The sequence below is a fragment of the Lingula anatina genome, chromosome 7 (assembly GCF_051362555.1).
Source record: "Lingula anatina isolate TDL-2025a chromosome 7, LinAna3.0, whole genome shotgun sequence".
Taxonomy (NCBI): Eukaryota; Metazoa; Brachiopoda; class Lingulata; order Lingulida; family Lingulidae; genus Lingula; species Lingula anatina.
Genome location: NC_141773.1, coordinates 9,694,642 through 9,721,975, shown reverse-complemented (window position 1 = coordinate 9,721,975; position 27,334 = coordinate 9,694,642). Strand labels below are relative to the sequence as shown.

The 27,334-nt window shown below is 38.0% G+C and overlaps 1 protein-coding gene and 1 long non-coding RNA gene across 11 annotated transcripts in view; both read left to right on the top strand.

The window, feature by feature from the left end:
• Positions 1–15,900, top strand: part of LOC106180976 (uncharacterized) — a 28,235-nt gene extending 12,335 nt beyond the window's left edge. The window contains exons 5-24 of one of the 10 annotated variants that reach the window (XM_087017704.1): positions 107–4,079; positions 4,269–5,095; positions 5,854–5,970; positions 6,440–6,637; positions 6,829–7,060; positions 8,190–8,355; positions 8,615–8,797; positions 9,016–9,259; positions 9,514–9,602; positions 9,880–10,020; positions 10,337–10,470; positions 10,657–10,829; positions 11,078–11,221; positions 11,542–11,737; positions 12,032–12,171; positions 12,502–12,620; positions 12,856–13,015; positions 13,468–13,585; positions 14,059–14,148; positions 14,867–15,900. In XM_087017704.1, coding sequence (XP_086873830.1) covers positions 9,997–10,020; positions 10,337–10,470; positions 10,657–10,829; positions 11,078–11,221; positions 11,542–11,735 — 669 coding nt within the window. In that variant the 5' untranslated portion in view covers positions 107–4,079; positions 4,269–5,095; positions 5,854–5,970; ... (5 more) ...; positions 9,514–9,602; positions 9,880–9,996 and the 3' untranslated portion in view covers positions 11,736–11,737; positions 12,032–12,171; positions 12,502–12,620; ... (2 more) ...; positions 14,059–14,148; positions 14,867–15,900. Of the gene's footprint in view, positions 1–106; positions 4,080–4,268; positions 5,096–5,198; positions 5,971–6,439; positions 6,638–6,828; positions 7,061–8,189; positions 8,356–8,614; positions 8,798–9,015; positions 9,260–9,513; positions 9,603–9,879; positions 10,021–10,336; positions 10,471–10,656; positions 10,830–11,077; positions 11,222–11,541; positions 11,738–12,031; positions 12,172–12,419; positions 12,621–12,855; positions 13,016–13,467; positions 13,586–14,058; positions 14,149–14,866 lie in introns of those variants that run through there. The other 9 variants (XM_087017703.1, XM_087017705.1, XM_087017697.1 and 6 more) reach the window with 9 other exon arrangements.
• Positions 15,901–20,834: 4,934 nt separating this feature from the next.
• LOC106180970 (uncharacterized) lies at positions 20,835–24,351 on the top strand. Its single transcript, XR_001240162.3, has 3 exons — positions 20,835–21,053; positions 21,309–21,401; positions 22,112–24,351. It is a non-coding gene; the product is annotated as an uncharacterized LOC106180970 (long non-coding RNA).
• The last annotated feature ends 2,983 nt before the right edge of the window (positions 24,352–27,334 follow it).

The following is a 27,334-nucleotide window of genomic DNA, read 5'->3' as shown; positions in this document are numbered from 1 at the left end:
ATCAAGCGTTGCATTATTTGAGTACATGTGTAGATGATACTATAGTTACGTAAGTGACTTTGTTTCAAATTGCATGTATTTTAATTTGCTGTGTTCCATCATATAGGTGTTTCGAAGTCAAAACCCAGGATATATTTTGGTGTTGCGCGTACTATACATAAGAACACGTTCGTATACAAATCGTTACATACTGAATATATTTGACGGAAACAGTTCGTCCTCCCGGTGGCTGAAGAGCGTGTATATGTACGGTGCCGAGGTAAACATGCCGTCCCCTCTCTACACAACTGGCGGCTCAGTCTTGCTGTCATTTTCAAGACTAAATATTGACTCTAGCGAATGATATCAAGGAATGTTTAAAGTTCAGTCCGTTGCCGATGAGTAAATATTAATTATGTGAAAGAAAGTATTTTCGCGCATCTCCACATATCGCATAGCATATCGAATTCATTTTCACTTTCAGTTCATAATGACTTAGTAAGTCATGCTTGTCATAATGTTTGATAAGAATGTGCTATTGTAACGTAAAGTAATATACGTAAACTCGTATGTATTTTTACAGCTTATTCAGGACACTCTAGGGGTTTATCATTGAATAACGTCAAAGTTACAACATCCGGATATGGAATTTTTATTGAGAATCAACTGCATCCAATTCGCATATCAGGCTCTCGTGTGACACTTTCCTCAGAGGCAGGTCTGTACGTTGGTAAGGGATCCGGTACGATTGTGCTTCAGGACAGCGCCTTTGTGAATAACATGAACCATGTGCACTTTGAGCACATCCAGAGGAATGTTACCGTGAAGAACAATGAATTCATTAATTCCTCTAACTATGCTTTGTCTGTTGGCACATGCCCGGTGTGGACATCATCAAATAAAATCTGCTTCATTTTTCAAAACAATACCCTGATGGATGATTTATTTGGTATATCAGTACCGCATGCTAGACAGTGTGCCCTAACAGACATCGTAGTGTCCGGCAATGTCTTTCACAATCAAAGCGGAACTGCCCTGATGTTGGGGTCTGGTTATGGATGTGGAACAAACAAACTTAGTTCCGTCCAAGTGAATGAGAATTTGGTTTCTAAAACAAAAGAGACTGCAGCTTTTGTAATAGAAACTGACAACAGGGGCACCCAAATACTCAACAACATGTTATCCGATAATGACGTGTCCAAGTGTGTTCTTTGTGTTTTTGCCTCCAGTTTGTTCGTGACTGGTAATAAATTTAGAAACAACAATGTAAGAACGGAAAACAAAAGACATAGGGTGGGTGCTGTCATGGTCTTGATAAATGCTCCAAGTAGTTTCACATTCACTGACAATGTTTTCGAAAACCTGTTGGTCGAATATCCACTGGCCACTTGGCACGAGAATTCCGTCCTTAAAACACTTGATGTGTCACGAAATTACTGGGGAACACCAAACCCGCAGGGTGTTTACTCGGGCATTATCGATAATACAAAACGCTACACACTGAGAACCGAGTTCCTATTCACTCCGTTCTATATCACGTCTGATCTCTCCAGTTTGTCCCCAGCGACTATAGAAGTGGACCCAGCGCCAACTCCCTACACACTCGGTGGCCGCATTAACACCGACCTTACTCTTAAGGACACTGGTAGACCGTACACGTTGACACATGACTTGAACGTGACAGCCAACGCCACACTAACCATAGAACCAGGAGTGGTTTTAGCATTTGAAGATTCTGTGGGGATGTACATTGAAGGAAGACTTAATGTCAGTGGAACAGAGAGTAAGAAGTGCATCTTTACCGCCAAGGGAAAGGTGGCTACAACGAAAAATGTCACATCTAAAACATATTTTGGTAAATTTTCGTTACTTCGAGGGCCATGGCAATCATATAACACGGCATCGTTTTATGGACAACTTTACGGAGAAGAAAACGGAGACATATTGCCAGTTTGTTATGATTCTTCATTGAGAGAGCCAATGTTGACAACATGGCTGGACGGAGAATGCAGGCGACTTGGATATGTTTCTCTATTCTGCATGAGCTCGATTTCTGATACGGCTAAACTGGGGTTAAAACTAAACTGTGCTGTAAAAGTTTATTGGTAATTTTCAGACGAGCTGCCACCAAACAAAGCAAGCCTAACATTGGACAATGTTATAATCAGTGGATCCTCCAGAACAGTATATGGCTCATACCAAGCCAATGGAATACGGACTGACAGGAGACATCCAGACTACCCTGATGTGGGACAAGTCAGCGTTGATATAAAAGACTCTGTTATAGTAGGAAACTACAAACTGATGGATGTTTGGTTATAAAGATTATCTAATGTTCCACTGGTGAATGAATTGTTACCATCTTTCGCCATCTCAATCAGAAATACGACCTTAGATTCCAATGACTATGGGATTTATATTGACAATTACCGTGGAAATCGAGAACAGTTAACCATTGATGGATGTAAGATCAGAATTACCAGGAACACAGTGTCCGGGAAGACAACCCCAAAGATGTGGACATCCAGTTTTTGAATAACGAAATCATTGATAACAGAGGGAGTGTACTTGACATCGGTGGTGCTCTGCATATGACAGTATCGGGGAATAACATCACAGACAATGAGTACAGCTCTGGGTCAATGAACTTATACCGGGGATATGAAAAGACAATACAATTCGTGAACAATGATATATTAGGTAATCGTTACAGAAATTTCATCGTCATTAATATGGAGAAATCAACCTATGACCTAAGCCAAACAACAAACGTTGGACTGGTAGGGAATATCATTGCTAACAACACTTATTCATCCGGCAACAACGAAGGACGGTCATCACAGCCCCCAGTGTCAGCTGCACTCGTTTTTGATGGTTATGGAAATGTCTGCGTTCAAAACAACACGCTTCAAAACCCGGGTCTAGAGGCAGAGCTGTATGTCAAGACTCGCTCTACAAAATGGACAAACACCTTTGAAGCCAGATACAACACGTGGGAATGTGAAAATACCCGTTGCGTGAGAAAACGTATATATGACGCACACAACGACATGTAGCTACCAGAAGTGCGAGTACTTCCATTTGTGTCAAGATCGAACGAGTTGGTGTACACTCCTGACGTCACGGAGGGGCTTCCACAAGGAAACGTTCTTGGTGGGTGGCTGAACAAGTCCATCACATTAGAAGCAGCAGGTTCTCCGTTCTATCTAAAAGAAGATTGGACTATTTTACCTGGTTGAGGTTTTCATTGAACCTGGTGTTTGGATTAAGCCAGCAAGGGACAAAGGGATCCTCGTTCTGGGACGGATAGTTGCAAGGGGAGAAAAGAGAGAAAGGTTGCCTTTGGCTGTCAATACCAAACAGCTAATTGCTCTTTTTGGCAAGGATTGGCGTTTGCTTCAGATGAAGTCAGAACTAGCCCTTCGGAATTGCTCTTTGTAGACATTTTTAATGCAGGTTACAAAGGAAACACGTACGGCGCAGCTGTGCAGTCTTTCAGCCCCAGTGTAATCATACAGAACTCACGAGTGGCCCAGTCAAGGTTGAACGGTATTGAAATAATTGGACCAGCATTGAAATCCAGCATCATTAAACGAAACGAGTTCCTTAACAACAGAGGTGTTGGGATAAAAGCTGTTGTACATGTGGCTCACCCAAGAAGTGAACCACTCAATACTAGGGTCAAACAAGAACATGTAGGATGGCCAAGTGACGTTTATGGAGTCGGTAGTATTTGCGAAAAAATTCCAAAATGCTCATTGTTAAGGACAGAACTGTGGTTTATTCAGACGGAAAATAGCATGAAGGATATTATTTTTATTGCACACGTGCAATATGTTCTGAACTTGGACAGAATATCACAATCCAAATTTTACAGTTTAATCTGTACCGTTTTCAACTGGAAATATTCGAAGGATCGTCTCCTCTTCTCTTAAGGCGACTTCTTTATGCTGACCAGACAAACGATTCACTTCCTTCAGATGTTCCAATAAACAGTTCCAGTGTAACCATCCGGTTATATAGCAGTACCAGGAACTGGGACACATATGGTTTGCAAAGCATGGTCTTTGGTATCAAGATCTCCAGTGACACATCCACAGGTAAGACTGTACATTAACACAAACACGTACTAGTAGCATGTCATTGTGGTACTTGACATTCATACAAAGACTTTATCGATAGGTAAGAGTTCTTAAAGATAAAGTTTAAATTTACAGTCGTTAATTAATATACAAGTGCACGTGTATATTTTACGTTTCATAATAAATACTATTTGGTTTGTCTTTCAGGGTCTATCGGCAACTTGGTCATCGAGGAAAACACTTTCTTTAACAATGGTCTGGGTGGAGTGAACATTACTACATTTGGACAGAGTAATTGGGATATAAACATCAACAAAAATATATTTCACAGAAATGGACTATCGACTTCCCACCGAGCTGAACATTCCAAAGCGGCTATCCGGCTAAATATCGCTGACACTAGTGGTACATTGGCAAACAATTCCATGGAAGGGAACCAGGGTGGCATCCACGCTAGGACTCACAGCGTATTCCAAAACAATAAGCGGTTCTCTATGCAACCCAGCTAGAGAGCATTCAGATGGTAGAAATAGAGGACGGCCCTCACACACAGCAGTGCAGTATAGATGGGAATGTGATACAACACGGACAGGGAAATAGGTACAGTGATGTACTCCACCTGGAGGGTGTGTCTGGAACCGTCACAAACAACTACATCTACAACAACACGGGTCTTCACGTGATGTGGTGGACAAAACCAGCCAATAGGAACATGAGTGACGTCACTACTGACAACATCATATACTACAACATTGCAAGAGATGCAAACAATATGGCGGCCATAGTTTTTGGTGGCTGATCATCGTTTCTCCATGACAATGTCTTCCAAAACCCTACATTTATATTCGAGATGACAAGTGAAGGGGCATCTTCAACTGTAAATGCCTCTTCAGCTGTAAATGCCTCTTACAACTGGCGGGGTCTTACAGAGCATGCGCAGATCAAGCAGAGGCTACGAGATAGGGGCACGGGGTTCCCATACCCAGAGGTCTCCATACATCTAATCATTGATTCCATGTCTTCTTATCAAACAGGTGAGAAAGTTTTCAACACTGACACGGCCGTGTAGCTAAAACAAGTCATATTTGCATTTTTTTTTTTTTTTTTTACTTTTATTCTGTTATATCATGATATTTTTTTGTTATTTTAAATGAAAAAACCGATCCGATACCTTAATAATGCTTCATGTGATTTCATCATTGTATTACTTGAATTACCTTTGGCATATATTGCTAGGATATCAGTAATGATACATTTATGATAATAATATCAACAATTAAATTAAAACAAATTAATCAAAAGTTTGAAGTTGAACATATAAATGGATTGCGATAAAATTTACAAAATAAAATATTTGCATAAAAGATACATGTATACATAATCTAAGCTTCCAAAGGCTCGATCATCCAAAAAGCATTAAAACTGGGAATATGTTACGATTTTACTTTATATTGTAATATTTCAAGGCCCAGTGTTTTCCCTGCTGATTACCCCCGTCAGATAACAAAGTGTCCCGTAGGGCAGTTCATTCCGGACTCCAGAGTTTGTCGGCGGTATTACAGCTGCACTGCAGGTGGCGTCATTCCCAAGAATTAACAAAGTGTTTAATGCCTTTTACTATTTCTGTACCAAAGGTTAATCCGTAGTTCACCAAGATACAGATACAGTTATTCCAGTGAACATGGTAGTCCTATTTTCCTATTAGTCCTATTTTATTTTTCGCACGCAATTGAATTAAAATTTAAAACGCATGCTGATTTTTGTTTGCGTCTATCTGAATAATATTTGTCAGGTCATTCCATTCTTGTGACCAGAGACAAGGTCAAGTATCCCAGGTCCAAAGATTTTGTCATTGTCAGCAAGCAAGCCGGAGGAATCATTCATAAAGTGTACGCAACTCAAGAAAAAGGTGAGTTTATTATACTTCATGTAACACTATTTTTCAATCAAAGAAACAATTTATGGAAATACACCTGGCTAGTTGCACGACGTCAAATACTTTCTGACGTAACTTATGACGTCTTGACATTATGTCAGTAGTGTTCTCTAGTTCCGTGATATTTCTAATACATTAATGTAGCATATTTATTAATCCATAACCTGAATATACATGTATTCTTAAATTACTCCTTATAAAAGTTGCATCTTCATGGCGTTTAACCAGTAATCGGCATAAAATATAAACGTGCATTTTAGGACAAAATGTCTGAGTCTCAATTTATATAAAGTATGAATGATAGATTTTGTTAAAACGAGATTTTTCTCCCCTTTAAACGTGTTTAAATAGGCTTATAATATCTCCATGATTCATTATACACCACTACGTGTACATCGTAGAATTATATGTTTTTATCAGCTTTGACAATCGTTTTATTCAGGAACATACCGATATTTTGCTGCTGTAAGGGCCTAGTTGGAAGATGTCATTCAGTATGCCAACTTTAACCAAACGCTTCCTGTCCGTTCCCTCATGGATGACAGGACGCTGGAGCACGTGCCGGAGGAACGCATTTTTAAAATTGCCTACATGTGGGAAGGCGAAGCCATTAGAGGTTCCTCAGTTCACGTGATAAAAGGTGAATCTCTTGAAGTTCTGATTTTAAATTGCCCCCCAAAAATATTTATAAACAATAAATATAAATGGTTGAATTACAGAGTGAAATGTTTACTTGTATAAAGTATTTACCCTACACTACAAGTAGCGTACGTTTTCATTTGATAAATATGTGAACCACAGCTGTTAAAAATATCTCATTTCTCATTTCAGATGATCATGTTTTTAAATGTCTTGGACATTGGTACAATGTGACCATAAGACCCGTGGTGTCTCAGTACATTGTGCTACGACAGAGTACGTCAAATCACATTAATGTTGGCGATGTGGTAGTCGGCGGGGAAAGTCAGGGCTTCCTCGAGGACTTAGAGGATATTGTAACAGAATCTGAGTCTGTGACGTAGCACGCCAAAGTGAAGACGTGTAGTCAGGCTATGTCTTTTAGGTGAGTGGTATTTGTATACGATGTATACTACATGTACTTGCTGTTCTACATCTTAGTTACTTCAAAACGTGACATACATTATATTATGTGTAGTGCGTCATATTAAATTCCCAGTCCCGGTCGAACGGTTACGACAACTCTGTGCCGTCTCTTTGCAATATGAATACTGATACGGCAAAATTAATTTTTGATAATAATTGGTCGACAGTAGGACGTAAAACATATTTAAATTTGAAAAGAAATATTCATTGTAAAATATCAAAGGAAATTTCTCTGTACATTTTTAATGTGTACATGCATGCAACTGAGTATCACAACAAACATCTACTGCATCTCAGAAGTATCAGCTTCTTTATTCCTGTACATACATACACACCAACGTGACAGTGTGAGTAAAATGACCCAAGGATACTGTTGAGCGGGTAATTAATATTTCCCGCTCACGTGACTAACAAAGCTCACGTGACTGCCAAAAGGGCGGGAATGCTTTCGTAATAATGTTTAACCCTATTACACATGTCCCCCCAAAAATATGATGGCGTCCCGCCAATCACAATCATATTTACAAAATATGTACACGGAAGTAAATTAAATGACAAAAATACATTACATTTAAAAAATACAAATTATCCACATTACATTAGCAATTTATACTTGTGAACGTGCACACACACACACACACATACAGCCACGCACACGCAACCTTTACGTTAAGGAAACGCGACTGAATACGCAACTTATAAGAAAAGACAAAACTACTATTGCAATCTTTTACTTTTTTATTTCCTCTGACTAAAACATTAAAATATCTTAAAATCACATTTTCTCAACTTTACACAACTTTGCCAACAATTCAAATATCTTTTGACTAGCACGGGATGAATTCCCCAAACACTCCTACTAGTGCATTCACAGAGCTAGGGTGCTCTGTTGCGACTTGTGAGAAAACATAATTCCCCTCCTCCATCCATTGAGGTCTCGCGTCTTTCGGCATTTGGGGGGGGGGGGGGGGAAGGAGTGTAGTGGCTGGCCGTTTAATGTTTAACCCTATTACATGCACATACTTTTATACTTAGTATTTTTATGGAGAAAAGGGCATAACATCTGGCGTACTCGATGTGTTTTCTAGTCTCATTGCTGTCTCTCCTGTCTCCACATCTAACACTATGTACTGCCACGGTGGAGAACAAAATGACAGAAGCCTGCACATTAGTGAGTCAGTGAATCAAGAGACGGCGCCACCAGTCGTAGGTGACGTCATTCCAGGACGTACATCGGGCGCCTATCTCGGTCAGGTAAACTGATGACTTGACTGGTATATCATATCACTATTTGACTCTGCAGCAAATACATGTAGAATATAGCATTGTGTAACAAGGCAAAATGAACCGATTTTGATATTGAGCATATAACATTAAAACTATATAATGTATAATCGTTCCACCTTTTGACTTTGACTTTTATAGAACAAAAATATGAAGATGTAGATGTAGGTGCAGGTTTAGCATTCCATAATCTATATGGGCTTCATGAGAGATATCTATTTCTGTTCAGGTTATTTCAAGGTTTGGGAAAGGGGGCTACATTTTCCTGGAGTGTATCCCCATCCAGGACTTAAACAAAGACACAGTGCTGACGTCTGCTCCCTACACAGCTTTCCACCCCGACAGACGGCTGAACAACCAAATATCCACTGATGGCATATTTACATCACTGAAACAGGAGGCGGTGTTTGAGGTAATTACATGTACCTGCGGTGCCAACTTGCATGTTGTTCCTGCATGTATTGAATACAATGGTTATTACAAATATTGTAGCTTGTCGTTAAACTAAATCGTGATATGGAAAACGTAACGGTAAATACTTAAGCTACCGATGCAGCGACTTAATAATACAATGAATTTAATTATATAATTTGGGGTTGGAGTGCAGGAAACATGTCATTGTTGTTTCAGACCCCGGTGTTGTCAGCCAGTCAGAAACTGTCACATACACGACTACAGCCCCTATCATGGACAGTTTGGACATTACCACGTGTTCTAAGATCTGTTCCGGGCGTGAGGGCGTGCACCTTGTGGTCCACAAGGCGGGGCCGGGGTACAGAAAAGACGCTGGGTTTCTTCGTTTAGAAGCGTCATATTCGATTTTCACAAGCCTTGAAGAATATGTGCTTGTTCCTGATTCTGTAAAAGTTTCTGCGTAAGTGTGTGAACCGTTGTGTTTGACATCTTCGTATCCGATGTGCTTATCACGTATTTCAGACCAAGCACCAACAGTTAGGTGTTTCAATACCAAGGTGCATTACCATAAAGTTATAGAAAAATTAACTAAGAACGTCAGCTTATCAATTCATTAGAACTTTTAAGTGTGTCTTTATTTTTCAAAATTTAGGTACATTCATTAAGGGCATTGCATGGTGATCATTAAGAAATACATTTTAACCGACATTACAGGCACTGTAGGCCAGCTACGGTAGCCATGCACCACGTATCCTGTTGGACCCGGTACCTGCCTATGTCCTGATGGAAGCAATAGTATTGAGGTGATTTGTGTCATTTGTGTTTTAATGTCTTAACAAAACTGGTACTAATAAGTTTATGTGTTGCAGGACATTTTCTGTTGGTTCATACGTTTCTAAGTCCCATTAGTCTTTCAACATCAAAACGTGAGTGATCAAACTTCATGGCCGAGCAACCAAATACAACATTTACAGATTTAGGTCGATGGCAAATTTTTGTAATATAAATATTAAAGTCATATTTTAATATATTTCTTAAAAGATATGGAACCAATTGTTAATATTTGGTTATGATTGACAGCATAACCACAGTTGCCAGTGTGACAAGTGCCCGGATGGTAAAACTAAAAAGGTGATCACTGATGACCCTTCTCAGCCTGCGTGTCCATGTCACTGTGCGTACGGTTGGCCACGGAAGATGAACGCAGACGGCACGTGTGAGGTGCGGTACATGTAAATATTCACAAAAAAAATATGGTGTATTTGTGTAAATTGTCATGAAGGTTTTAAGTAAAAAAAATTTAAGATTATGGTTGAATCGAATGATTTCTATGCGCAGTACAATCCAGACATCATTGTTATCACTTTGATTATGTTTTAAAATAATGCAACCAAGGCAAAACGTTGATATTTTAGTGAATTTTTGTGTACAACTTTAACTGATTTAATGCTTTTGACATCCGTATATCAATCGATCTTGAAACCATATTTTACTGTTATTATGTTTCTGCCCATTATATCAATGTGTATATTTCTAGTGTGGCTGTGAGTGTCCAAATGGCGGTTATGGTGCCGGTAAACCTGATGGTGGCTGTCATTGTTCATGTGAATGTAAAAACTGCCAGAACTCGATTATAACTAGTGACAGAACGTATTACTGTCCGAATGATATGTGAGTATACTGCACCCCACGTAGAAGCACAGACAGGTATATACTTATACTGGTAAACGTGGACACCTGTTATATTCTGTAATTTATCAAATATGCTTGTAATGAAGGAACTATTTACAGTTACGTGCTATAAGTTTCTGAAATACTGAAGTCATCTGATTTGGATGACTTTTTTCGCCTCTACAGCTGCCCGGTGTGTGACTCTGCCTACGAGCCCGTGTGGGAAGACTGTCGCTGTGTTTGTCGTGAGAAGACCCAGTGTGGACTGTACCCTGCCTGTGTACGAGGTCGACGTGGAGATCAATGTGGCCAGCCAGACTGTGAGCCATGCAGTTTACAGACGGACAACGGGTTGCAAGGTGAATCGCACCGAATTTAAATGTAAATGCACCATAGGCTGGCTTGAATTCACTGGCAAAATAGACACTTATTTTCAATTTGTTATTTTGTACAAATGTTTTCCTTTAAATTATTTATCATTATATATCAACTTCATTATTTGGTTGTGTCTTATGTCTGCTAAATGTTCTATAATCTAGCCACTGAATTCATACAAACAGTCGTTGGTAGGACCTTTAACATTACAAACACCCCTATTGTGTTTCAGAATGTTTCGGCAATGGTGTTTGCACCACTCAGTTGTACTTCTGTAGCTCCAGGTGTGTGTGTTCCCGATTCTGGGCCGGCGTCTGTTGTAATGTCAGAGTACCCAGAAACGTTGGAGGTGATCCTCACTTACAGACAGCAGATGGTGGGTGAACATCGTCAACATTTCTCATCGAATTTAACTCATTTTATCTTTAGACATGTTTTTCAAAATGTTTGGAAAGGCGTAATGTACTGCAGCTCTTTGAATCACATGTGTAACATACGTGTATATTTGAGAGTATTAATATAATTTTTCTTTGCAATTATTCGGCGATTTAGTATGCATCGGTGTTTATTTCCTGATCTAATCATACCGTCTCGAAAAACAAAGGAAAGCAATCACCGTGAAATGAAATAACCGTTGTGCACCATGTTTGCTAAAGTAATGATATAACTTACTGCAAGAATTCGTGGTTTCCTAAGGTATATCCTACGACTACCATGGTATCGGAGAGTTCTGGGACTGTATGAGTACAGCTAACGACTTTGGCGTGCAAGTCAGGTTCTTTGGCTATAAACAAGCGTCACTGGTCGGTGCCGCCGCGGTCAAGGTCGGCCACAGTGTGGCCACCATTACTACACCAGCCAATGCTACTGAGACCACCCTTCCTACTTGAAGGTGAATTGGGAATGTAGAAAGTGTACTAGTAATATTGCCTTGAATAATATGACATAAAATGGGGAAATATACTATCAAACTTTGGATCTAAGAAACAGCATGATGGTTGCACTTGTTTTATCAATCACATGGTCAATGAAACGAATGGATGTATTGTTTTAAGAAATTAATGAGATATCATTGCAGACGTCTTACTGCATGTCCCATGAAAATCTCGGTAATATAGAAAAGCCCGTATATCTGGCATATAAAACGCATATACGTACGTTTAGATCACAATTCTTTTTTACTTAGAATTGACGGGCTAGTCCAGAGCATAACCAAAAACAACACAAGATTGACGCTTAACAACGACACCGTCATTGTAGACATTGCTAAAGTCAGGAACAACGCCACTGGTGCCGTGATGATGATTGCAATCCAGTATGACACCGGTATGTATACTGTTATATTTATGTTATTTCACCCTAAGGCGTGTAATTTGAAGAAAATATCCTCATGCACGATAGCCACTGGATGTGATATAGACTGTGAGTTGATAACTGGTATGTGTTCCGCTATATATAGAGCGGCAGAGCAAAGTCCCATTAATTTTTTCCCATTATCTGAATAGTTACCCCTTTCCTTTCCTCACGCCTGTGGTGATTGGCACTGATTGTGTCAACGCTTTATTTCCCCTTAGGTGTATCTGTCACAGTAGACGTCCGGTTCAGTCCAGTGATGGGGCGCCTCTTCCTTAACGTGCGTTCTGGTCTAACTTCCAGTTTTAAGGGGCAGACGTCTGGACTGTGCGGGCTGATGGACGATAACCAGGACAACGATTTCACCATGGCCAATGGCACCCTGGTCACCAAGGACAATGCAGTGGAATATGCCGAGTCATGTGAGTCATAAGGAAAAAATAATACAGCAACTATTAGAGAGAATGATCAATGTACTGATGAGCTTGATTACATATTTATTCTTGAAATTCAGAGTATGGAGATGAAACACCATATGGTTTGTAGACTGTATATAGGCTTGTAATTAATATGCAATATTCTTTAGCGTGTTTAGAAAGAATATTCAACCATTTGCTCCTTTGAAAACATTTTAAACATTTGTCGTTATCTCCACAGGGAGAATTAGTACTTCATTTTCTGGTTCTGGATTATACGGAAGTTGGTCCTGGGACAGTTCAAACTTCCACGCTGATGACATCATGGACCCGTCCTTCACCGACCCCAGTCTATACAATCCGGTCTACGGCCCTGTAACGTGTCACAGGCTGAGATGAAGGTCAGTGCCCTTTTACCTATTTATAACGCATAGCCATTGCGGTCAAAATGACTGTGTCCACCACAAATACGCAATGTCACACTGGTACATCAATACAGAATTATGCTGTAAACGTATGGTAAACAATCTGATTAGATACTTTATATGAAACCGCTCTGTTTCAAGAAGACTTATTATCTGATTTATTTTCTGATAAAGTAGTGTTGTCTCGGACACTTATTGTTGTAATTGCTTCACTTGTGCTTTACATTACCGCATAGTTTTAGAAAGCTCTTGAAGTTATTTCCAAATACCCCAGTACATTCAAGGAAAATAGATACATGTGGTAATTCCAAATGATTGGATTATCAAAATTAGTAGCATAGTCGGTGAGGTGTAAAGATGAGCCCGAGTAGGTGACATTAACATTTGCAACCTCTTTAATGCTATACCGTCAATACCCCAATATTCAGGCTGCAGAGACGGTATGTCAGGGGAAAGGACTGGAGGGCGTATTACTGCAGGAGTGTGTCTATGACATCGTGGTCACGAAAGATATCACTTTCTCCAACCAAGAAACATACGAATTAAGTGAGTATTAATATATATATATATATATATAGAATTTCCAACACCACTCCTTGCCTTATCTGCCTGTCTTAAATAAAAATTAATAAATATTCCGTATTAAAACGCTAACATACTTTGTACATGTGCAGTTTCACAGTCTAGTAGCACGTAGAGAGTTGGAAAAAAGAATATATATATATATATATATATATATATATATATATATATATATATACACAGTGGCACAACCAGATATAATAACTGATTGATAAAACTGAGAATATTAATGGATATTATAAAATCATAAATAAAAGATCTTTTTTCCACTTTTTTCTATTTCCACTTTGTTTCTAAACATGTACCTTATGAAACTGCGACATCCACTGCTCTGTGCAATAATAATAATAATAATAATAATTTATATAAATATAGATGTGGTTTGAATTATAATACAAGTGACAATACTTACGCCAATATCACTCCGGTTCATACAGGTTCCTGTGGTGCCTGCGTCAATGGTGTGTGTGACAGCGGTTTCTGTGTGTGTATTGTGGGCTGGGAAGGGACAGCCTGTGACCAGAAAGGTAGCTATAGGCTTACAAAACACCCGTTTACTGTATGCACTAGATTGCTCTTCTGGAGCACTCTGTTTTGTATGATAGTCAAAGTTGCGTACTGTATAGCATTTATCCTCCTTTCTCTCGCCACGCTTCACCACCAAACATTCCTCTGACGGTTGTGGCCTAACCATTATCAGTCTTGGTAATAAACAAATGTATCGCAGTCACGATTTCAAGTCTTCTTTGGTCAGGAAGAGACTTGTAAAACGCATCAAGAAACAAGAAGTTATGTCTAGTAGAATTAATTTAATCATTATGATGTATTTTATTTTAATAATATTGTGTTTGATAGAAAGCTTCAAAGCATCGCATCAGTAACGCTATAATATGAGTAAGTGTATAGAAAAGGAATAGGTGTGATGCATATCATAATGTGTCATACCTCACAATAGTAATTTCCACGCCCAGTGATGTATAGGCTAATAGGGTAATTTTATAATAATACGTTTTTCAAATACGTTTTGCACGTATTACTAATTCCTTAGTTATGCGTGCAATACCTGTATGTTTTCTGAACATATACATGTATATTTACAATTAACCTATTTGGGGACATGCCAAGCTAAGAAAAAAGTAAAATAACCCAAAAAAAATGAAAAAAATAAAGAAGATGAACCGAGGATGATGTACAGAAAAAGATTACCGCAAGTAAATGAAACAAATTATATTCTCTTTACTTCAGCAACGGTGGTAAAGTCCCCATAAGAACCATGGTACCAGACAGTGGGCTTCAAGGCCGGCGCAGGCGCAGTTGGTGGAGTGGTGGCAGTGTGCCTTATTGCTGTTGTTGCCTATCGCTGTATCTGGGGACAGAAATATAAAGTCGGCTCAATGCCAGAACATCCCCGTAGGTCGTCCCCCATGGCCTACACACACCAGATGACATCTGTGGGGGCAAACAAATACGTCACGGAAGGAGACATCGGCGACAATGAGGACATTAATGCCTCGGCGGATAGTGAGAATGAGACTTCATTTCCACCTGGGAGACATGCATTTAGCAATCAGGCATTCAATTAGACATTGTTTTATTTTCTAAGATATTATAAGCAATGCTATAGATGCAAGCACTAAAGTGCTGATGACGGTACATGCGATATCTGATCTGTGCCGGCTTTGATTTTGACAGATGAATGTTAGATGCGCAGATCCAAGAAAACTAGAAAAATTATTTGGGAATGAAATGCATGTTTTGATTATTACGGTGCTTCAAGATAATAAAATTGACCAAAATATAACAACAAATGATTAAAATGACCAGAAGGTTTCAAATATTAAATATGAAGAAGGTTATTGATTTTTTGAATATGTAATACACATGCCATCTTAATCCCGAGAAATTTATGGTAGTCAAACTTAGGAATTATTAATTGATCATAATATATTAAATAAGAAACGCTGCTAGTTTATTGGCGGCTTGCTGCAATGTGATATGGTTCGATCACGGACCAACAAGAATAATTTCATGCGTTATTAGCAGTTATATACGGGACCAACTGACATTTATAATTTTAATTTATTAATAATGAATTTTTTCCAAGTAATATTTTTCAAAAAGAGTAAAACCCACTTGTACTGTTTTTATATCATATAACCTGCTGCTTGTCCAGCGAGGTCACACAATGAAAGTGGTTGTTGATTGAAAAATCAAATAAATATTTTACTTAGTGCAGGCAAAATGTGTCCTTTGCTTGCGTTATAATGCTCAACCTTAAATATCTTTTGAAAAACCCTTGTTAATTCCCAACACCCCAACATGGCAAACCCATTGCATGAAATGTCATAGATCCCTCTTAAAATAAAGTTCTAAATAGCCTAATACAATACTTCTCAATGGTAATCATTCTGTAGTATTTTAGTGGGAATCACCTTAATTTATTATAAACAGTAGACGGCACAGCTTTGTTACTTTAAATTAAGTCCCCTTTACACTGGACGACGTCTTTTCAAGCGTCCCTTCTACAATCAATAATGTGGTCAAGAAGCTCAATTGTCGCCAAAGCAATTAAATCGTGCCTCAGTGTAAATCCTTCTTCGTCCCTTGTGCCTTCTTTAAACGACCGAATATAGGTTTTACTGGTAAAATAGCGAGCGACCTGTGCGTCCATTGAGCTACCCGCCTGCCTCCCCTGTACGTTCCCCTGCACAACCTACGGTGTTCAAGGGTTCTGTACCTTCATCGACGTTTAGTGGCTGTCATTCTTAGATATTTCTGCCTCCTGCTAGACCGATGAACGATGCTTGAACATTCTGTGTGCGATCTAAAAGACCTCCGTGTTCTTTGAGCGTCCAACAGCAACCTGACAAGTTTCATGGTCGCACAAAGGACGCAAAAAGGACGCCGTCCAGCGTAAAGCGGGTTTTACTCCCAAGATCAATTTACAATATTGCAGATGTATATCTGACGATTTATGAAACCGCCAGACTTCGCTTCCATAGTTCAGGTTCGGTAACACATATGTATCAAAGAGAAAAAGTTCAGTTTCTACATTTGAGAGTACGTCTCTACTGATATTTTACTGCCAACAATTGCTTCACTTCCCTGATCAGCTATGGCTTTGTGTGTGGTATGGAACTTGCCATTGTGATTTAACAATAACCCTAGGTACGGAAAACTATTGGGTATACACTATATTTTCTTCAAAATTAAATCGAACCGAAACCCCGCTGATGTTACTAGACGCCGATTCTTTATTAAACAAATAAACTGTATTTACATTTTTACCGTAACTACTATAACTTTATATATATATATATACTATAACAGTTTTCATCAAGCCCAGAAATAAACAGAGTACCTGTATCCTCCCATTTATACCACCCACGCCAATCTTCATTGGTCGTGCATTGAACTACTACTCGTAACTGTACCACCCAAACATCTCCACGTGCCTTATTTTACATCACAAACCGTGAATACAATAATTTTCCACTATACTAAGGAAACGCGGAAAATATTAATTATCTTAATATCTACTGTGCAGAAAACAACTCAAGACAACGCTACTAATTCACTAATATGCTTTATTTGAATATCTCTCGGTCGCCCACTCAGCCGAATATACAGTAGCTTTTTGTGGCCGCGTTTGCCTATAGTGCAATGAACTCTTCTTAATGTAATTTATCTTATATAATGAGTTACACTCGATTGATCTGAAGTGCCAAGCACATATCTGTTTATTGTATTATTATTATTATTATTATTATTATTATTATTATATCTGAAATAATATGGAAAAAATATAATCTAATAAGATATCAAGTAAAAATGCTGTGTAAGAACAGTGGCGGATTTAAGAGGGGTGTCAGGGGGGTCCTGAACCCCTTCAATTTCTAAACAAAAATCCCCACTTGAAATTGGAATTTTGACTTGCTGAATCATAGTTCTAAACAGTACCGAAAGGCACCGTTCGCCCTCCAAAATACCGAGCCCCACGCCACGGGGGCCTGTCAAAGCATCCGCGGCCTGTAAGTCCTAAAAAACCGGACCCCCCTTAAAATAATCCTGGATCCGCTCCTGAAGAATATACATTGTGGCTTTTTTTTTATTAAGTATTAACATCGAACACAACGCAACATGTTACGGTTTGCACCATTTCGGTTTGGTTAGATTATTGTCCCTCGCCCCCAAATAGGTTAATAAGAGAAAGATAGAAGATAAGAAACGGAGATAGAATGAAGATGCAAAATTGTTGAGTTGTGAGGTTCGATTTGATGTTCACCGATCGAGAAGAAGTAAGCAACAAGAGTCTTGGATTTCCAAACACTTTTATTCCCTACTGCTTAAGTTCGGGACGCCACCGCGTCCCTTAAAGCCTTACCATGACAGTAGCTACAGTACATAAGAACTTTTCACAATTCTCTATTCTCAACGATTTCTTTGAAAAAAAAAAGATTTTGTAAAAAGAGGAAGAATGATTATATTTCCTAGGGGATAATGTTTGCAAATAACAGGAACAAACTGTTACAGATATATTCTTGAAAGACTGCCTCTTGTGACATGAAAAAACAAAGAATGAAGCCATGTACAGATGTAGGTGTAAATAATAAGAACACTTTTTCAAGAATTAATTTTGTCAGTATTGAATACCATGTACAAAGGAATGTGGAAACATCACCTCCCCCCCCCCCTCCACTCCCGCTCAGTGTAGAAAGACACAATAGGGAGGAAAATATGGGGTGGTGAAGCTAGGTGTCATCTTCAAGACAACATTAATTGAAGAAATTCCGGGATGAATGCATAGTGGAACTTCTTTTAATTTTTAAAAAGATTTTTCGAAAAAAAGGAACAAAGATTATATTTCCTCATGGGAAATGCTTTGAAATAACAGGAACAAACTAGACCGTTAAAGATGTATTCTTGAAAGACTGTCTCTTGTGACAGGAAAAAGAATAAAGTCATGTAGATGAAAGTAATAAAAAACAATTTTCAATAATAAATTTTAGCAGTACTTAATAAGTTTGAAAATTTTTGAAACTTTATAAAGTATATTTTTATTTACTGCCATTTCTTATATATGCCGATAATTTAAATGTATGCACCAGTGATAAGACTGAAATAAACTAAACAACTTTGTAGGAGAGAAATTGCTGAACGGTCAAGCGATGTGAGGTACGCACGCAACTTCCCACGCACAGCAAATAACACGGTACGGAAAAAATAACAAATAAGATAAAATAATGGGTAAAAACTGAGCTTTAGTAATGGGAAATTTAATAATTTGACCTAAAGGGATGGATTAAGACGACCAAAACCTCAGATGGGGATTTTTTGTCTCTGCGCCTGCTTGTCCCTATCACAATTGACGTCTGTTTATATAACCTATCAATCAAGCTGTTATTACCTGACGGGATCTGTCAAAACTGAATGATTTGATTGGCTCGTTGTCAATCAAATGGTGAAGGAAGCTGGCACTTCACATGTTCGACAACTGTAGTTATCAACTGCGTAATGATTGTGACTGACGTTTGTTTATAAAACTGTCAATCAAAGTCGTGTGCTTTTGGCAGCTTCCGTCAAAATTGAATTAAACCGTATGAGTTTGATTGGTACCTGTCTATCACAACACTTTTGTCACCTTTAGTTAGCAGAAAGCATGCGAGTGTGGTGCCCCCCTACAAACAGCCAACCACATCGCAGAGACTTGTCAGCTGCATCAGTGCCCAGGGTTGGACTCACGCAAGTCGTTAGACGAAAGAGCTAAAGACTGGCTTGAAAATGCCAATATAATCCTTTGACTTTTGATTTTTGAGTGTACATTACCTGGATAAAAAACGGACATACTAATATATATAGTAGAAAGCAAAGTACATTTTTCTATGCAGCTCCATTAAGTCTCAGTTCCTACCAGTCCTGATAGGTACGTCTCGACAGATACGTCTTGACAGATAACTGGACCCGATACTTCTATGTTCCCGCGCCTTTTTAAACCCAGGTACCGATAAATGCACGTGCCGATAGAATAATTAGACTAGAGTTTGAAAATGCTATCTAATGGTGGCACCTTATTTATTTTTAATCAATTAAAATTATTTCTTGTAATTAAACATCAATTACCATAACTGAGGGCCATGGGGAAGACAAAAAATTAATTTACTATTTTAATGAATAAATAAAAAAATTCGCTTTGTTATTTATTATAAAAAGCATTATATTTACAACGCGACCTTCAAGTTTGATGCGGATTACCGTACAAACATTGGCAGCGTTGCTAGCTCTCAAATGCTACTTCATTCTTCAGTAAGACTTGTGCTCTGTGAAAAATAAACATACGGAGATATCTGCGCCCAAATATATACTAAGCTCCATAAAAACATGTAATATGATCATATAAATTTTGAAAGTTCCCTTTCAGAAAATGCGTCCTTACTCTGAAATACTGGTACAGACTGAGAACATGCGTTTTTCAGGCGTCTGGACTGGTAGTTTAATTTGGTGCATGGGGGGGGGGGGTAATATCCTCAACTTTGCAAAAGTGATCTTCTAAGAGTAAGTAGTTGTAGCTGAAGTTTCGTTCGCAAAGGTAATTGAAACATTTGGCAGTATTGTTCGTACGCTAGTTTTCTCAGCCCCCATACGAGGCTGCCATTGGGTTTTTTCCTTACCTGAGAAAGCCACTATTTACTTCTCAAAATGCATGACACGTTCATTTTATTTAGCGTGAAGCACCCCTTTCCTGTGACTCGTACATGCAGTTTTTTTATTCTCCGTTTTTCGTGAAAGTAAGTCGTTATACCCGGTGATTCATGAAACGTGATTTTTGACGCGCATTTTCAGTGAAATTTGAATAAAGTTTTAATTACTGCGATTTGTGAATTGATAATTTTATTTCCCGTGAATTGTGATCACCCCCCCTCCCCCAATGGTACCCTCTCTGGGCTGTATCCTCCCGAGGGAGGTGAGGACATTTACACCTATTCTGAGTTTTTATGTACTTTATAAAACACATCTGTGGCAGCTCCAGTTAACTAAGCTGTACTCACTCTAGGTCCTAATGAACACTGCCACTAATTTTAACGTTCTATACAAATCGGGTAAACAAAAAACGCATCTTGTCTTCTCTAACACAATCGGTAAAGGTGACTTTTTTTTGGGGGGGGGGTGAAACATAGCCAAATAATTTGATATCAAACTTATTGGTTGATTAGATATTATTAGTTTTGCCATTATGATGGTAGAAAGCCTAAATTACCATCCCGGGATTAAGACCCCTTGTGCCATATCAAATGACAAAAGCAAGTTTAAATCGAAACTTGCGTTCAAATAGCGGGTGCCCTGTACATTATTATGCAATACAGGTGAGCATTTCGGTGAGAGGTGTTCAGGTAGGACCAAGGTCAGTAGAAGATGGAGAAGACAGAGGTTCTTGGTACGTTGCTCCAATTTCCACATGTAGGACAAAATTTAGCACAGAAAATGACAAGAAGCTGTCGTAGTATTGTATAGGTGATATAAGATAACGTTGTGTATTTTGTGTTGACGACGTTTGCCCAAATGATGCGTTTCGCACAGGGACATTTTAGTCCTTATGACTGTGGGGACATTACACTTATGTACAATACACTCTCCATTAAAATGTCAAAATCAGCTCAAAGTTTGAATGATTTATTTTCTGTAATTTCAGAGAGGGAACGCACTTTCCAATGAGGAAGTGAGAGGCTTATTGCAGCTGTCCAAAGGTCTGAACAAGTCTTCAACAAGTAAGACGACTGGGCAGGTATCTACATTCTCCTAATTGTTTTATTGGCGAGGTCATTGACCTGTTTTCAAGGTATCAAAAATATATATGTTGCATATGAAAGTAAACTTCAAACAGACAAATGCACGTTCAGTAACAAGATGTTGAACTATTGCGTCATTGCATTCCTGGAAACGACGGGACCAGGTTGGGGAGGTGAGGGGTGGGTGGGGGGTGGGCGGGGGTACAGTGTCCTTCCCTTAATTTAAGAGGTATCCCTTCTCTCTTCCAAATTAACAAATCAAAACAAGAACAAGAACAAATGAAAAGCGGAAAAAATGTACATGAAACGAAACTGGACGAAATCCAGTTAATGTATCTTCGTATCCTCACCCCCTCCCCCTGAAAACCCTGGCTGGGTCAGTGAAAACGTGCCTAATGTCTTTTTTTAGATCCTGTCAAATTTATACTAATTGGGCCCATCTGCCAAATGTTTTCATTCACTGACTTTCATTTCCGTGAATATTTCTGTTATCCGGGAGACTGGTCCTTTCATATCGCATCTTACGTATTAATGCAAAGAAGTATGTTGTCATTAAACAGTGTGCACAGGGTAGAAAAGAATAGGAATGGCACAATAGTGTTTTGTTAATATAATCCCTTGTGTTCCAAAATAGCATGCTGTAAAGGTATGCACATACTGCTTCATCAAACCGTGTCGTGAATGTAATTTTCTTTGTTTATTTCAGTGGCCCCCAACTGCTGTTTACCGGGTGATTGGATGCGTCGCTGATCAAAGACATCAGATTCATGTTGGACATCGCCTGCGCCCATGCCAAGATTGTCTCGCTTGTTGAAGTTTGTCTTGTAGTTTATTTACAGGGTTGACATTTGTTATGAAATGTAATCTTTGCCTTGGATAGTAATATTCTGCATAAAATGTGTATAAAAATAATTGTTGTACGCAGCAAGAATTTTTAACGAAACTTCTGATCAGAGAAAAAGAAAGAAATGAATGGCGTCGACCCTGCATGTCGCTGGTTATATATTATAGACTTGTTTCTAAATCGTGGTACAGTACTCTATTCGCTCACATCGTTTCAAGGCATTTTATTTATTATGTATATTTATTATTGTGTCGGAAGGAAGTACCCATCAATTCTAAAACAAAAATACGGCACTTTTTGGAGTTCACCTTTAACAAAATAATTTTAATGCAAAAAGTATTTTGCTGAAATGATGGATGAAAACAAAAATGATAGTTATCAAATATTATTATTATTATTATGCGATTTTTAGGTAGAGTACTGCGCCAGCACTTTTGAGAGACAAACAGTTTCATACAGTGACCGTTAAGTTTGAGAAAAGAACAAGTTGTTAATTTAAAATAACTTACAATCACTGTTCTTCAAGTTATAATGCTTTGGAAATCACAGTTTTAGGAAAATGATAAAATTTGTCCACGTGGTATAAAAAAACGATCCTTTTTTAATTGTGGATATACGTTTGTGACGCATGTTAAGAATGAACTTACTTTGGTTTCGGTGTTTTGATATTTTGTCTGATCAGTGACAGATACACATGTACTATGCTGGGAGGGGTCTAAAACGATGTTAAGAAAATGAAACCAGGAGAGAAATAGGGATTTTCACGAAATTACTGCGCATTCGTTATCGCAGTAGGGGGAATACATGTTACCAACGTGATAAAAATTGTCCCTTCTTGGGGCCACCAAAATTTATCAGCATTGCATGAGCTCATTTGTGTGTTGTTCGACTTTTTGGCAATATCGCAAAGCAGAAATGTAAGTGCTCCCCTGGAAAAACTTCTTTGTACATATGCATAAAAATATCTATGTGAAACTGAAATTTGTTATAACCTTTCCATTTTTAATTTCCAAAATTTACCATGCATTTCAAATTGATTACTTCAGCCATCACAAAACATTGTTTGGGAGGGGTGGAGGGCAGGGGGGTTAAAGAGTTGTCCCAAATAATTCACTGAAGTTCCGTTCACCCATGTACCTTGTTCGAAGTGCATTATTAATTAGCATTTCTTTGGATGTGATTGAGGGGTGATTGAGAGAAAAAGGTCTGATTAGATGCCAGTCCCGCGCGTCCTCTTGGGGTATTTTTGCTAAGTGTTTCTTGATCACAGAGCACCGGAGACCATAGTAAGGGTGTTAGCATTTGTGTATAAATGAATCACCGTTTTTCTTTCTGCGTAATCTTCTCAGTTTTGTTTCTATATTTGTCATGACTAGAATAAGCTTGGAAATTGACCATGTCTTTATGCCGTTCCTGATTTGCATATGTGCAAATTTAAGTTTTCGCTCAAAGTCGTGCCATTAACCTACCAATATTAAGGATGTAATAAAATGAAAACAAAATAACGTAAAGCACTCGATTCTTAAAAATGACTATCTTTGTCTACCTTTTTCTGTGCGAGAATCAGCACGACGGCATAGAACAAGGTGTGCGTGAGTGCGAGTGCACGTGAGGGGAAGTCGCCTAGATGTGAGATTATGTGCATTTTGGAATTTCGATATCATTCACACCACTGAAATTGGACACTTTGCTCCTCAATGGAATTATTTATGTCAACTTTGAACATTTGACATGAAAAGTACGATATGATTGGCCTTTCAATTTATCTACCACTCCTGGTCAATTTTTTATATGAATTTTGTTTTGGTTAGAATTATGTCGAAATTCTCTTTTATATAAATAAAAAGAATTCGTTGTTTGAGCAGCAATTTCCAAAGTGCATGAAATCCTTCATATGTGTTTGTTAGTCTACTATCTGGTAGGCTTCTTGTATTTTTTTGTAAAAGCATAATTTATAGAATTTTTTAGAAATTTGACGCTATTGTAATGGTTGCTATCAACGTAGAAAAAACGTAACTTCACGTATTTTGTTTTGTATTAAACTTCGTTGAAATTACTTGGAATTTGTTGAAACAATAAATAATGAAAATAATGTACAGATATTTGTGTGTTGAATTCCTTTTCATTTTTCACCTTCTGTTCCCTTTAGCTCTATTCTAACTCTAGTTCTCCAGTGCACAGGTCTGTCGTCTTACCTAAAGAGCCTCTTGTATTAGATATCTTGCTTATTTGAATTTTTTTGCAAAAGGTAATTTGCTGGGACCCAGGAGCGCCAGGTTTCGAACTTGGGACTTTCCGACTCAGAGGCAAGCGCGTTACCTACTCCTCTAAGTGTTCCCACCCACCCTCCTCGGGAAGACTTTCTTCTTATAGTAACCAAAGGGAAATTTCTGTAAAACCCTTGAAAAGTATTCAATGATTTCCAAGTACCCGGACCAGGAAACGAACCCAAACCCGAGGGGTACCACTGAGTCAATGAAATTATTGTAGTAACCAAAGTAAACTTCTAATAAAAATCCCAAAACATTAAAGAAATTTTAGAAACGTAAGCCAAGGTCGAACCCCAACCCCAGGGTGCCGCTGAGAAACGCAACTGTCAAAGAAATAACTGAGACATTTTGTATACTTGGAAAGTCTTTATTCAGTGCCAAATAACTACGTATTAATTATTTTTAAGCATTTTATTGTAAAACTACCAAGTTTAAGAACACTTAAATCACTACTTAATCACTTTGAGACACGTAAAACATGCATGTAAGACAAATTTATATCTCAAAGGTGTAACATATACAACAAATGTATTACATTTCACCAATAAACGGTCAACTTAACTACTCGTTTATGGTTTGTTGTTATCAATATGTACAAGCATTTAAAAAAATTCAAAACAAATTTGAGAAATTGACAGTAATTAAAGAGATATCAAGCAGTTCATCAAATGATTTATTATTACCATAGCATAAAACGTGGAAAAAGGACATTTCATGAAAATCGCTGTTGGGAAAATATATCAGTAAATTGTTGTTAGTTCCAAGTGATCTTTCAAAATATTCACTTTCGTCTTATGAAAAAAAATGATGATCTGGACGATCAAAAGTTTCCATATTTGTGCATACTTTATTCGCACGACAACGTAACGCCAAGTCACCACTCGCTACCTTGCTGGTACTTTCGCCCTAAAAAGTTCGGAAACATCGTTATTTTGAATAGTTATAGAATAATTATTATTATTTATGGTAAATATTTTAACCAAATATTGTTGGATAATGAACCGACCATTTGTTAATCTTTACTACCACAGAAGATTTTCCCAACACACTACATTTTTTTATTATTGAAAAACAATGTCACGTTTCCAAACTTTCTTGGTCGCGTGTATAATAACCAACAATCTCCCAGGGCCGCTGATTTCATGTGCACTTTTCTCTGACGCATGCAGAACAGAAAAGTCATGTTGTTTAATGAAGGTCTTACGAGAATAAAGCACGTTGAAAGGCATAAGGGGCAGATATCTTTACTGAAATAAACCAAACCTGTATCTGACGACCAATAAACCTGTATCAGTCTTAGACATGCCATGTTTCTAGTACCCAATGCTTTACTTTAAAGGTATCGACAGAACGATTAACATTTGATTGAAACAGAATTTTGCGCTATCAGTTCGCCCACTATGCCTTGAAGGGTTGACATTGTTGGTCAGTGAACCCACAATTTTTAAAGCTCCCGTCACACAAAAATCTGTACAGTCTACTACAGTAGCTATAATTCAACTTATATTCAACGGCCTGAAATAGTACAACTGGACTAGTGAAATCGTGCCAAAATTAGAAATGGAAGTGTAATACTTATACAGTGTACCTACTGTATGTTACGCTCTTTTTATTTCAACCTCCAAACGCTTACTACAAATATTTACAAAAGTAAATAAATAGGGATTTAAATGTGAGATTCCACAGCCTTTCCCCTTTTTGTCTGCTTCTTATAAATATACTCCTGGTACGTCTTTAACTGACGATACCTTTTCTACTAACGAAGTTCGAAATAATTGTCATTTCCATAGGACGTGATAAGGTGAAGTAATGGAGGAAGCAAAATGTTGTGGGGGAAACACTGGGGAGTGGTCAAGCCATTTTTATGCATGCACGCGTCACAGTACTTCTTATAAAATAAATTACAAATAAGTGAACATTAAATCCCTAACACTGATACATTGAAACGTTATACTGAATAGGTTAAAACATAAATATTCGTATACTTAGTTTCCACACCGCCTCGCATCCACTCCCTTATCACGTAAGGTGTAACAACTCTTCCCAGAGAGTAGGTTCAATTTACTTTATGGGGGAGGGGCTAAAGCTTTTCTGTCCAACCCTCACCCTTATCTGACGAACAAAACTTGATAAAAATTTACTAAAATCAGAATGTATATATATAGTGCATTTGTGTTAAATATATTTCAAAAAGAAACCAGAAGAAAACACCCGAAATGAAATAATATTATGTAGGTCAATGGCGATTCTAAATTGGTCCACTGCTTTTATCTGAACAGTTTTCGCCATGTTTGACAAACTGGGCAGTACTATAACGCCACCTGGAGGAAAATATGATCGTCTCTGTTGCAATAAGTACCTATCACATTATGCTATCAACATATTGTAGCTGTATATGACATCTACGTCTTTGTATGTCCACACATGAATCTACAGTGTACATGTATGTACAGGTGTATGTGAACAAAAATCTAATAAGGTTGGTTTTTAAACGTTAGACCTACATCTGTGTTTCAGTCTAGAAAGAGCAACTTGATTATGATTGAGGTAAGCTTATCTGTTGAATGTGTGTAATTGAAGTGAATTTTTGAGAAAAGTGAAAACTAGACTGGCAAATTCTGATGAATATTAATAATAATGACATATCAAGTCCAATGGTTGTGACATTTGTACAACTGAAGCTTAACAACTGTATAAATCTGAAATAAGCTTATCAGTTGATTGTGTATCATGAAAAACTTTTATATTTCATAATTGCATTTAAAAACTGGCAAATTACATGGCTTACAATTGTTAAGCATTAATAATTTTGACA